The sequence below is a fragment of the Pteropus medius genome, unplaced genomic scaffold (assembly GCF_902729225.1).
Source record: "Pteropus medius unplaced genomic scaffold, Ma_sr-lr_union100, whole genome shotgun sequence".
Lineage (NCBI taxonomy): Eukaryota > Metazoa > Chordata > Mammalia > Chiroptera > Pteropodidae > Pteropus > Pteropus medius.
In genome coordinates, this window is record NW_024351732.1 from 660,378 (window position 1) to 673,636 (window position 13,259).

Here is a 13,259-nt window from a genome sequence, read left to right on the forward strand (position 1 = left end):
AGAAAGTGTAGCCCTGCCAACACCTTGATCTTGGCCTAGTGAAATGGAATTTGGACTTCTGGCCTCCAGAACTGTGAGGGAATAAATTTTTGCTGTTTTAAGTCACTAAATTTGAGGTAATTTGTTACAGCAGCTTCAGGAACCTAATACAGTAGAGGCTATCCTGTGTTTGAAGCTGTTTACATCCTGGCCCTGAGTATTCTTAAGGCGGACATGTGCACAAGTGTGGGCTTTGGCTCCTCCAACTGAACTGGAAGTGTCAAGAGTGGGAACCATGCTCTGTCCCTTATTTTCAGTGCCCCTGGATGAACAGACCCCTTCTCCTCTCATTCTCACCACGGAGGTCTGGGCCAAGGTCTCCTTGCAATACAGAAAAGTCACAGCTAAGAAAGGCTACTCTTCAAAAAGCAATCCTTTATGGCACAACATGGGCCAAGCCATGCTGCGTGACAGCACCATAAGTAGTTGTTCCAGATGACCCTTAGGAAGCAAGGAAGAGCTTGAGCTCAGCAGGCCAAAGTCATGTTTGTCAAAGGGACTCATACACTGGAATAGATTATTTGTATACCCCAACCCAGGGGGAGCAGCTGAGGGAGAACCAGGGCCATTTACTAGCCATGAGTGGTGTCAGCCAACAGTGCAGATGGTGCTCGAATTATGCAAAACCAAATGTGGGTTAGACCAAGCAAGCCTTGCCTGAGATCCTGAGATCCCAGAGCAACATGTGGCAGGATAACTGGGCATGGGGATGGAGAAGAGCTTTTCAAAGAGCGGCCTGATAGAACAAGAAGGCAGGGGCCAGAAGGAGCTGAAAACCCGCCTAACTGCAACCTGTATCTCTGCCCCCAGCTCAACTAAGTTTCTACCTGGACTCTGAAGAAGGAAGAGTGCTGATTATATTGCCTCCAGTGACATTGACAGAGACCAGGTGGGCCCTGGGAAAATAACCCCGCACGTGTGTGTGGAGACACAGGGCCTGGCCTAGTACAGATGATCAGGAACCAGGTGTTGAAATGAAATCCACCAGGGAATCAGCCCCCCGGGACTCTGGCGGGACAGAGACAGGAAAGGCTCTGAGGGGAGTCTGCCGGCCAATGTTGAGAATTCCGGCTGCAGGTGGCCAAGGCCACCCATCTCTGGCCCTACAGTGACTATGCAATCCTCACATTTTCCATCATAAACTCGTTTTCAAACATTCTGTGCTGTTGTCACACCATATGCTGAACAACTGGTCCTGTTCACCAGTTTGGAAAATAGGCGCTGTGCCCAGGCCCCCACACCCACAAAGGAAAGCCCGTGATGGGCAGACTGAATTGTGTGTTACCACTAAATGCTGAGGCACTGGCTTAGGAAAAGGAGGAAGACATTACACAGGTAGGGAGAATTACAGAAAGGGAAGGCTTCGCAAACAAAGCATGCTGCCTCTGCCTCTGGTCTTCAGGACACTCCATGAGGCTTGTCAAGGACTTAAGCTATTTTTTTTCCTGAAAGGTAAGTCAGGCCTAAAGGAAAAAGTCTTTCCTATAGGCTTGCCACCTCACCTGGAGCATGCAGAGGAAGTGGAGCTAGAGATGAGAAGAGGGGGGAGGGGGAGGGTAGAGTAGGTACCCAGGGTCCCATCTGTCTGCAGGATGAGAACACCAGTGGGGAAACTTTGCTCAAACAGTCATTCCAGCTGTGGTGAGGCCACTTCCTCCCTCCAGAAGAGTGCGAGAAGACTCGAATGCTTTGCACAGCAAGAAGGGAGAGGGGTGACCGCAACCGGCATGTGCTGCCATCACCGCCCTGGCCCAGGCCCAGCCGCTAGGAGGGACCAGCCCAAATCACTTGGTGGCCAGCTCTGATTTACCAGCTGACCTGGGGAAAGGTGGTCCAGAGAGGGGAAAACATTCAGATTGATTTGGAGAATCCTGACAAAGTCCTCCAAGACACAAAAAAACATCCTCTAAATGACAGTGACTCTGCACAGAAGCCCTCCTCATCCTCCCTGGCTGGCCACTCTGTCCAGCTCCAGCTGCACCTAAGCTCTTCCGTGTACTCACCAAGCTGGTCTCTGGGAGACCTGGTCATCCTTCTCCCTTTGCTTGTCCTGACTTAGAACATGGAGCAGCTCCAAAGCACTCCTTCCCCAGTTACCACATTCATACCTCCTACCTCTTCCTGCTTCCTAGAACAACTTCCCAAATAAGATCCATCCACCTCATATCCTCCCCTGCCCCAAATATCTGGATAACCCAGCTCTCCATGTCAGACTGTAAATTGTCTAAACTCTGTGCTATCCTCTCTGCTGGCAATCTGCTATATTCAAGAATGGAGCTTTCCACTCCATCTTCTGCTTTGTGAGGAAGTTTCGAGGACACAGCATGCCTGGCTATCTAAATGGCAGGTGTTCTGTGCTTGTTGACCAGGTCCGAAAATTGTTTGGAACAGGCAGTGCCCTTGCTTGCTCTAGGGGTTTCAGAGAGGGGAAGCTGCTCAGCCTAGACCTTAACGATGACTGCTGCCCTCACTGCAAGACAGGCCCCCAGGAATGCCAGGGCTGATGTGGTTTCCAAACACGCACTCTACCTGCTGGCTCTGGAAGGAAGGGTGAGAGGTGCAGGGGGAATAAGTGAGAGTGCAGAAGTAAGGGCCTGCCAGATATGGAGTGCGCACACACTGGCATGACGAGAAGAGAAAGAGAAAGAAAGTGGGGTAGGGGTGGGAACAGCCCCCCTAGAGCTCAAAGGAATTAGGCTAAGGTCTGGCATCAATCTATTTTCAACAACTTAAAAGATTTCAAGGACTTAGATTCCTCCTCCCTACCTTCCCTCTGCCTTTCCCCACACTCCCTTGTACTCCCCAAGAAAACTTTTCCCTCATCTCCAGTCTTTTCTGGGTGATGTACCGGTGCTCAGAAGAAAAGGAGAACCAGTAACTTAGGGAGATCCTCAGGTCATCATGGGTAATACCAGTGTGGGAGAAGGTGCCAAGACAGGGGGCTCAAGCAGAAATTTGAATGGAGTCCAAAACCTAGAAGCAGAAAATTCCCAGAAGGCCAAGGGCAGGGCATATAGTTTAGTCCGGATGCCTACGTTGATCAGAATTCTCCCACCTCCTGACTGCAGCCACAATATTGACAGGTTGCTAAGAGTTCCTCGAGGGCTGGAGCCCATCCCAGGGAAAGAGGAAAGCTGCACAGACCGGCCTTGCCAGACCCACAGAGGCGCATCGCTGACCTCTGTCTTGCGGTGGCAAGAAGCCCAGACTTGTTATATAAAAGGTCTGGCCTGCAGCTGGAGCCTAAGCAGCAACACATAGCCTAGAGCCCAGGCCTCTAAATCTGGCCAGGGAACATCTGAGGCCAAGCCTGCCTTGAGTTGACAAAGAGAGCGCTCCCTGAGGAGTGGGATCAGGGCTTCCTAGAAGGCTGGCAGCAGGAAATGACAGAGAAGGGCTACACGGAAGCCTGCTGTCTGACGAAGAGGGCTGCCATCCTGAGCTTACACATTCAAAGCAATCTCAAGTCCTGCTTCTCCAGGAAGCCCTCTTTGACTACATACATTATTTGGGCTAAACGTTCTTCTCAAAAGAGAAAGGAGAGTGTGCTCCAGGCCTGTGAGGGGGACGCCTGACTTATGCTATTTACCCTTTTCAAACAGTGCGCAGGGCTCCCAGGAAGTAGGCCTGCTCTGTCTGCTGCTTAGAGAGTGTTTTCTCTTCACATTCTGTTTGTAGATCTAAAGAGGGCCATCGATTTTAACTGCAGCAAATTCTTGTTGGTTCAAGGTGGGGTATTCCCACAAGAATTCCCCTCCTCTGAACTGTGCCAACATTTGGCCCCATCTCATCCCTTGGCTGTCTGTTCACTGGCCTTCATGAAACTGGCATTCAGAGTCACAGGCCAAATCTTGCTCTCATTTCCTGAATCTTCATTTTAACATGCCAAGAACAGTACTGGGCATTCAGACTTTCACTAATAACATTTGACAATGGATCTCATTTTAAAAACAAATGAAAGAAAAGGACAATGTGATGTGCGCAGAAGAGGAGGTAAGAGGAAGTGAGCACACAAAATACTTCAACTTTTGGCCATCACCCCACCTATGAGCAGACAGAGCGGGCATACGCTCCCCCCGCCACTCCCCCAGCTTGCAAAGGAAGAGCTGACTTGTCCACTGTCCCCCAGGACACTGGTCTACCTCTGAGCCCATGTTCTTCCCACTCTGTTTCTTCCCTTTTCTGAGAACGACTCATTTGTTCTGAAGTTGAACAGGAATGGGTTTTAACTGCACCAAAAATGAGAAGATTTGACTTTCAACAACGTAACTGCTAATGTTGAGGTCCTGAATCAGATTAAGAAATATCTTTGTATAGTTTCACATATGCAGTGACGTTTTGCTCAGGCTAACACTATCTTATTCAAAAACTGACAAGCAGACTGGATGATCTGCGGAGATTCCTTCCAAGTTTACGATTCTTAATGACGGTTGTGAAGAAAAGGGAACCTGGGTTCCACAGGACTCCAGTGGGTCTGCCGAAATCCCGGACTGGGCTGCTGGCTAGGGATCAAGCCTCCATGATCTGAAAGCTTTCCACTCCTATTGCTCCAGCGAGATCTATCCTGGCTTGACACACTTTTTGGCCACCTCTTTCAGCTGTCTGGGGAATGCAAACTCAGTCAAATGCTGGCCCCAGTTTAATTTTAGCAAGGTAAATCTCATTTTTTAAAACCTAGAAGAAATTCCAAAATCAACTCTTGCTTACCCACACATAAGTACTGAAGCCAAACTAAAAAATCCAGATTGACTTCTCTCTTCCACCAGTCAGGTGGAATGCAAACTCATTTTCATGTACGTTTACCAAGAAAATCAAGCTGGTAAATATTAAATGATAAAAAGCTACATGGTGAATATGTGCAGCCAAAACCCAGAACAAATCATTTGGAGGACTGAGAGGTGGTAAGTAGACCAAAGGCCTCCTCGGCCAGCCCCTCCCCCACTCCTTATCCCATTAGGAGAGAGCTTCATTACCTGGGTGGCCTTGTCATTGGTACAGCAGGTGAAGGCCCCATCAGCATCTCGTGGCCACTGGCCCAGAAGGTAGGAGCTGAGGATGGTGTCCAGGGAGAATGTACGTCGGACCTGGGGTGGCTGAGGCCTACACACTGGCTTTTCTGGGGCCACGGAACATGGGACACTGGCTGGAAGAGAGCACAGCCCACCCGGTAACATCAGAATGGAGGAAGGAGACATGGTAACCAACCTTCTCTCCTCTAGAAAGCCTCACCTGACTGCCACCTCTTCACTTGTATCCACTCCCTCTAAAGGAATTTGAAGCTGCCCATAAAAGCACACACAGTCTGCAGGGAGCTCTCCTGATTTAACCAGTTGGCCACTATCCCTGGAAACAATTTATATACCATTATACTTTAGATCGGGGTGGCTTTTATACACATGTCCTCTATCTTTTTCCTGTCCCTAATGGACCATGAAATGTGAACTCTGAGGTCTCCAAATTAAGTTTCCTGAGAGCAGGACTGTTTCTCCTCACTAAAGAGGGTACTGGAAGTGGACAAAAACCACGTTTTCTTCCACCTTTTATCTCCGGCCATTTTCTCTCCCTCCAGCACTCCTTACAGGGCTCCTACGCACTGCACTATGCAAATTCAACCTAAATGAAGGATTCCATATTTCTCTCAAGGCTGGTTAGTCCCAGGGAACCTAGGTGCCAGAGACAAAGAGAACAATATAATTCCTTTCAACTATCTGGGACTGAGGAAGCAGTTTAGGGAAATATCCAAATCTTTTGGTTCTCTCCTCTGCCTTTTACTTCTGGCTAAATAGGACAAAAACAAAGCAATCACAAATTCATTCATTTTAATTTTTACCTTGGCTAAAGCTTTCTGGTAGAAGGTAAAAGTTGGAACTATTGATAAAAGTTGGAACTATTGATAGAATCATCTCTGCATTTCAGTCATCTGTGTGGATCATGTTTTCCATGGCCACATTCAAAACACTCTACTGTCTTAAGATCTGTAAGGCTCTTTCCTTTAAACAGAGCAAAATGCATTCACATCTGTACCAATCCCTTGATAATTCATGTGTGCATTAAGCACAGCACAAAGAACTGGGGATTGTAGGTATAAATAAACTTGAAGAACTTTATATTTAAAAAGACACTAACAGGTTGGCAGTTCTTCAAAAGTTAAACATAGAATTATCATATGATCCAGCAATTCCGCTTCTAGGTATATATACAAAGAATTGAAAGCGGGTTCTCAAAGAGATATTTGTATACCCATGTTCATAGCAGTATTAGTCACAATAGACAGGAGATGGAAAGAACCCAAGTGTTCATCGACGGATGAGAGGATAAACAAAATGTCATATACATGCAATGAAATATTAGTTTCAAAAAGGAATGGAATTCTGATACATGCTCTAACATGGATGAAACTTCCAAACACTATACTCAGTGAAATAAAACAGACACGAAAGGGTAAATATTGTATGATTCCACTTATATGGGGTACCTGGAATAGGCAAATTCACAGGGACAGAAAGTAGGATAAAGGTTACTAGGGGTTTACGGGGAGAAGGGAATGGAGAGTTCTTGTTTAATGGGTTTCTGCTTGAGAAAATGAAAATGTTCTGGAAATGGATAGTGATGATGATTGCATAACCCTGTGAATGTACTTAATGCTACTGAATTGTAAAGACGAAAATGGTTAAATGGTAAACTTTATGTTATGTGTTTTACCACAGTAAAAAGAGATACTAACAATACTATCTACATTCTTCAAATCCATCTAACTATGTTCATACAATAAGTATTTTGACGTAGTTGTAATCAATGTGAAATATATAATATGTTGTTTTGTGTTTTCCTTTCCATATACCCATTTCCAAATATCAACAATCTACATATTTGTCATTTTTAATAACTACATAATGCTCCATCAGATTAATATACAGTAGTTTGCTTAGGCATTCCCATATCATTGGACATTTGGGGGTTCCTCCCTTCCCATTTCGGAGATCATAAATATTACTGCATGGACAACTTTCAGTCTCAGTTTTTATCCAATTCCTGACATATTTCTAAGTCATCTCTCCCAACCATCATATAATATGCGCTCATCCAAAACAAGTTAAAAGTGACTTATAATTCTGAAATTAGCAAGTGTGAACTGTGAAAAAGTCAAAAATTACAAAAATGTAAACAAAAAAACCCCTCAAATCTCAACGCCCAGAGATAATCATTAATAATAGTATGAGGTACATATTGTTGTAGGCTTTGCCTTGTGGGTATGTGTGCTTTAAAATAAAAAATGGGATCATACTGTACATATCGCTTTGCAATGTGTTTTTGCCTTATATCATAAACACGTTTCCACATTAATATATACTGAACTAATATATACTGAACACAACCTTTAAAATGATCTTAATATTTCTGTTAAAACACTTCGAAGGCTCTCTTTCAAAGATGGTAGTCAAAGGCCTCATGTCCTGGTCCCACTTACCTTTCCTTTACGATTCACTCTTCTTCAAAGTTTCGATGTCTTAGGCAAACTATACTAAGCAGCATTTCCCACCCCTGTCCCAGGCTTTCCCTCCTCTGAGGTTTTGCACATGTGCCCAGGGTTGAAATCTGATCCATCAGAAGCAGCCTAGCTGTCTCCACCTCCACCTTCACAGAACCTTCTGGATTCTCTAAAAGGAATGTCTCAGGATTTTCTGATTTATCCCAGCACTTTGTACCCTGCTAGTTATCACCCTCCCTCTTGGATTATGAGTATTTCTAACTCCTAGATACTAAACAATCTGTGGCCAAGAACTGTCTCTAATCTTCGTACTTTGTACTTCTCACAGTGCCTAGAGCATAGGGCTGGTAACAGGCAGGTGCTTAAGTATTTGCATAAAATCAAAAAACTGTTACTACAAGGGTCAACCTGCTCTAGTTATACCATGGATTCTAAGTCTGTCTGCCTTGCACATTCATGCTCAACCCACTCCCTGGGAATAGGGCCACCAGAGCTGCTTGTCACTTTTCCTGTCTCCACGGCTCAAGAAGGTCCAACCTCTTTCTTTCCCACCCTCTGCTCAGTAAGTTAGTTAGGCATGCTAGGTTCAAGCCCCAACTTCATCTCCTACATTAGCATTTCGACTACTCATCTTCCTATTCTGCATTTAAGGTCAAAAGGTGGCAATCTGATATTTCTGGGAGCTTCCGACCCATGTTGGCAGCCAGGTCAGACACCAAAATGTTGTCCCCTGTGGCCCTCCGAAAGTGTCTATAAGAGCCCACAGATGAGGTGGGGGCTCTAGAAAAGCACATTTACAAGATTACATAACAGAAACAGAGGCAGGTGGGAAGCAGGTGAGCAAGAGACTGGAATAAAGGCCAGAAGGCCATGATTCTAACAGCTGCTTCACCACTGTGCAGAGGAAGATGGCTGTGGCTCCAGGGCTGAGAAAGAAGCGATGGAGAATAAGAGTTCTCGAAGTCCTCTCTCCCAGCTCCTCGGCCAAAGTTGCTGCAACAATCTCCTTTAGATTTTTTTTCCCTCACTGAGACCCTAGTGCTCTCCTGTGTTTATACCCGCCCCCACAAAGTTGTGTGTGTGTGTAATGTTTTACTCTCCCAGCAGCTCTCAAAGAGGCTTGCAAAAGACTGGTAAGGACACCAAGGCACAGAAAAGCCCAGTCTCAGACAAGACTCAGTCGCCCAGCAAGTCAGCGGCAGTCCTAGATCTAAATCCAAGCCTCCACCCCATTGTCGATTCATTGGGGCTCAGGGCCCTTTTGGATCAGGAATACCCTCTGAGACTGCTGGGCCACCTGCCCGGACACCTGGAGGAAGGATTACCTTTTTAGCTACTTTTCAGGGATGAGGAATAAGTCAGGACATGGTAGGCCTGACATGGGAGTCTGTAATAATATTTTGTTTTTTGGGTTTGTTTGTTTTTTGAAGTCTGAAACCTGGGGTAAAGCATTCTACTATCTCCTAGGGACAATTTAAACCACGCCCATTTTACATCAGTTCCCATTACCTTTCATATCCCACCCATTCATAAACTATAGTAGGAGTCTTATCTCAAGGGCAGCAATCAGACGTGGTACTTTTCTCCCAGTACTCACCAGGCTAGGGTGAACCCAGAATCCTGGAATTTGGTGTGAGAATCCAACCACCCATTTTGGTCAATCCTACGTGCTTGCTGGCCACCTCTGACCAATGTTATTCATAAAGACTCTGAGGACTTCATGGGTCCTGACTTATTCTTCCATATGCCAAAAATAAAAACAAAACAAAATGCCATAAATACAAAAAAAAAAAAAAAGTGGGGGGCAGGGGCTGGGGTAGGACAAAGAGATAGAAATGGGGATGGGGAGAAACCAAGCACTCTAATCCAAAATCAACAGCCTCTAACCCTCTCCTCTCTGCTAGATCGGCAAGGATCATGACGCATGTAAATCAAACTGAAGGGCTTGCCTCAGTTTCTTTTCCTTAAATGAGACAGCTGGGCCTCAGCCCTATTTCCACAGTGACCACATCCCAGCACAGGGTGCTGGCAAAGCTCCTAGCCAGCCACAAGATGACAGAGCTACCTTCAGTCTCAGAGTCCTCAGCAAGGCCCTCTCCCCTCTCCGACTCCCAAGTTCCTGGCATGTTTTAGCCCCTTGGAGGAGACTAAAATGCCCTGTTTTCTTCATGCCCAGAAAATAAGGGAGGGGGCATTAAAAATTTAGATTTTTGACAGGGGGAAAAAACCTACCACTTATTTCAAAATCCTCACCCCAAATGGTTTGGGGAGTACCTGTTAATTTGGGCACCAAAACTGTTATGGGTTAAAACCAAGGTGTCATGTCCCCCCAAACGAAACACAAACCGAATCCAAAATCTGACACTGACATGTTTTATGTCATCCTCAAAGGGGCTACAGGCTGGAGCAGTGTGCCCCGCCCCTTCAAAATATCTGGGGGCACAGATGGGAGGGATCTACTTCTGACTACACATCTGCCCTTACTGTGGTGGTGAACACACAACCTCCCTGGGCCTCAAGCAGGAAAACAATCCCAACCGAAGTTACCTCTTGGGGATGCTGTAAAGAACAGCAGATGAGATGCAAATATGCTTTAAAGTCTTCTTCATTCACTAGATTATGTCAAACCAATTGTCACTTAATCCCTCCCTCCACGACTATCCTTGAGGACTGAAGGTAGTCTCCTGGAGAGGAGACTGCCCAGAAAAGACATGTAGAGTGAGTTCTAGCCACCGATGTCTCCTGGGAAGGTGCACATCTGCAGTGTCAAAGCCCTTTCCTTCACTAGGGACAGACTAATCCAGCACAAACACCATGGGGAATAAATGGTGCAGGGAGGGAAATAGAACTGCTTGTAGATGTGGGCATCAGCAGCTGCGGGGCAGCACTCGAGTTATGCTGCCCATTAAGACCTACCTCAGTTGGGACTGTCCCCTAAGAAATCTCACAGGTCAGTGTAATTGAAATAGGGGCTCATGGGCTTATCCCTCATGGGCATACCAGAAAGACCTGGGTAGCAAGATCTGTTCTGCAACTGTGTGATTATGGTTGAAGGAGAAGACACATTGAAAAGTCACAACGGTTGCTTGTGGTGGGAAGATGAATTGGTTTCGTTTCTGGAAAGTACCCCTTTCAGATTTGGGAAAAAGGGGGAGGGAAATAAGACAATCAGCTCCCCTATCTGAGAAGAGACGCCCATATCATGACAGGCCATGACAACAGCAGGCTGCTGGGGCACTGGCTGGGTGGCTGCAGGAGGGTGGAGTGTCCTGTTTACAGCACAGTGGGGTATTATCGGCCCATCGCATGTAGCAGCTTCCACGGCCCAACCACCTGGCAAAGCAACTCTGGCACAGGGCCAGGCCATTTCACCATGCAGCTGAGCAGTGGCGGATGCTTGGGTTCTTGGGCAACGGCAAATAAAACAAAACAAAACAAAACAAAACAAAACACCACACGCCGGAGATAAGAAGCCTTAGGTGCTATCTTCCATAGCCACTTGGTCCTGTCTCCCAACTGCTGCATTTGTATGGCTTTGGGGAGAGGGTGCTCTGAGTGGAGAGGGCCAGCAGCGGCCAAGTGTCTATGCACTGGGGGATAGGCAACAGGGCAGAGAGCACACAAACAGCAGACAAGACACTGAACCAAGAGTGGCCAAGAGGGGCCTGGCACACCACAGTAGACTGACTGATCCCTTCAGTAAGCAGATTTTGAGCGCCTACCCACAAGGCAGCTCTGTGATAAGTGCCCATGAGACAGGTGGAATAGGACAAGAAGCTGCTAACAAAGTTGATACAATCTCTAACCATCTAAAGGTAACTAGCCAACATTTCTGCAGAAGGACCACCAAGCCGTCTCTGCCGTTACCTCATATCCCTGGCTGGAAATCAGCTCAGACCTGACCACACCAGTAAACCCCCACCCCTGGAAGCCAAAGAAAGGTGACAGCTCTCAGAAGATGGGCAAGAAGGAGTCAAGGGAAGAAGGCAGCAGATGACACAGGAAGTGAGATGCTTGTGGCTGACCTTCTCAACTTGACTAGAGATAGACTGAGGGGTGGAGGCTCAGCAGCTTACAAGGAGAAATCAGGCCTTGACCAAAGAGTCCTGGATGGGCACTTAGGCGGGGCTACTTCATTTATTGTACTCTCGTGTAGAAGAAGCCTGGGAAAGAAGACAAGTCTATGCTCCGCCCATCAACCATTAACATGAGGCCCAGCGATCCCAAAATACCCAAGAAGGACTACAGAAGGAAGAAGACAGAAACAGCCAAGGAGACCTCACACATGGCAAAAACTCAACAACTAGCTGGTCCAACAAACAAGTTATGAGTCACTTTCTCATGTTGTTGAGCTTTGAAGCATTATTAGCACTAGTCTTCTCGCTTCCCCTCTTAAAGAGAAAATAACTCTTATTATAACAGAAACTGTACATACGTTGGAGGAAATAAAACGCAGATGAGCAAAAACTGAAAAATAAAAACTATGCATGTCCTCACTCAGAAATCACTACTGTGTACATCCTTCCTGGTCTCTCTTCATGCACATAGGCATGCATATATATTTTTAACAAAATGAAATCATATTATACACGTTTTGCTACAGTCTGCTCTTTTCAGTCACTGATCTTCACTTAAGAAGGACAAGCAGGCGAGGGCAGAGTGGCCCAGGAGACTGAGGCAGTAAACAAGGTTGGACATCGAAGGAGCAGGCCCTGCCCTATCCTGTCTCATAGCTGTGATGCAGCAGTTTTGTTGGGGGAAAGGGTTGTTAATTTGGAGAGGAGCAGAGTAAAGTAGGGATTCAAAATGTCAAAACATTTCCCCAATAACAGATTTGCTGTTAAGTAGGGGAAGTTCCTTCTAATAGCTTCACAGGGATTATTTTTCCATTTCAGTACATGTGCTCAGATTAAACAGTGCAGGCAGTCTTCTGAGCTCCCTGTGGTCCAGCACCGCTTAACTGCTTAACTCAGGGACATGTGGGTTTTGGAGGGAAGTTGTGGTCAAACCGAAATCCCCAATATGACTATACAAGAGTAAGAAGCCCTCCTTGGAAAGCCCAAGGAGACCCCATCCATCCCAGCTGGGAAAATTAAACTTGGGGCTTTGAACGCTTTCAACACCAAGCAATAACTCATTAAATCCATAACAGGTAGAACAAAATAGATCAAAAGAGAAAAAGAAATAAACAGCAACATCACATTTCCCTTACCAAGAAGGCTTATCTAAAGAGAAGAGAGTGATAATTTTGTATATGCATGAAAAACTTCTCAGCCAGGCCCTCAATTAATTACTGACCCCATACTTAAGTGTGTAGTTTGAGTGAAAGAGCTTCTGGCTGAGTATTTGACTCCCCAGGATGCAGAACACATCGATGGGCAGCTGGCTAGAAGGGCCAGGACAAACTCATTGGAGATGTCATTGTGGGGAAAAAAATAAGGAACATGTTAACTCTCTTCATCAGAAAGGAGAAAAAGGGTGATCTCGAAGCAGGGGCGGGAGGGTGGGGTAGTGTTAAAAAAGCAGACAGCACTTACTTAGACATTCTGTTCAATTCTCAAGAAGCTGCAGATAGAAGAAAAGGAAGTGGGGTGAACTTTTCACCTTTTATCTGAATTCTCTGAAGAGTTCTGTAGGGTTTCAACATTCTTAAAACAAAACAAAATACTAGCAATTACTGATTGGAGCATGCTTTCCTTTGGGATGTACTTGGCCTTTAAGCAAAAAATAG

General features: G+C 46.0%; 1 protein-coding gene across 1 annotated transcript in view; it reads right to left on the reverse strand.

Annotated features, from left to right (window-relative positions):
* The window catches only part of FAM117A (family with sequence similarity 117 member A), a 40,979-nt gene that overhangs the window by 12,128 nt on the left and 15,592 nt on the right, over positions 1 to 13,259 (reverse strand). The window contains exon 2 of the mRNA XM_039846277.1: positions 5,013 to 5,182. Within this exon, the coding sequence (XP_039702211.1) occupies positions 5,013 to 5,182 (170 nt within the window). The remainder of the gene's footprint in view (positions 1 to 5,012; positions 5,183 to 13,259) is intronic.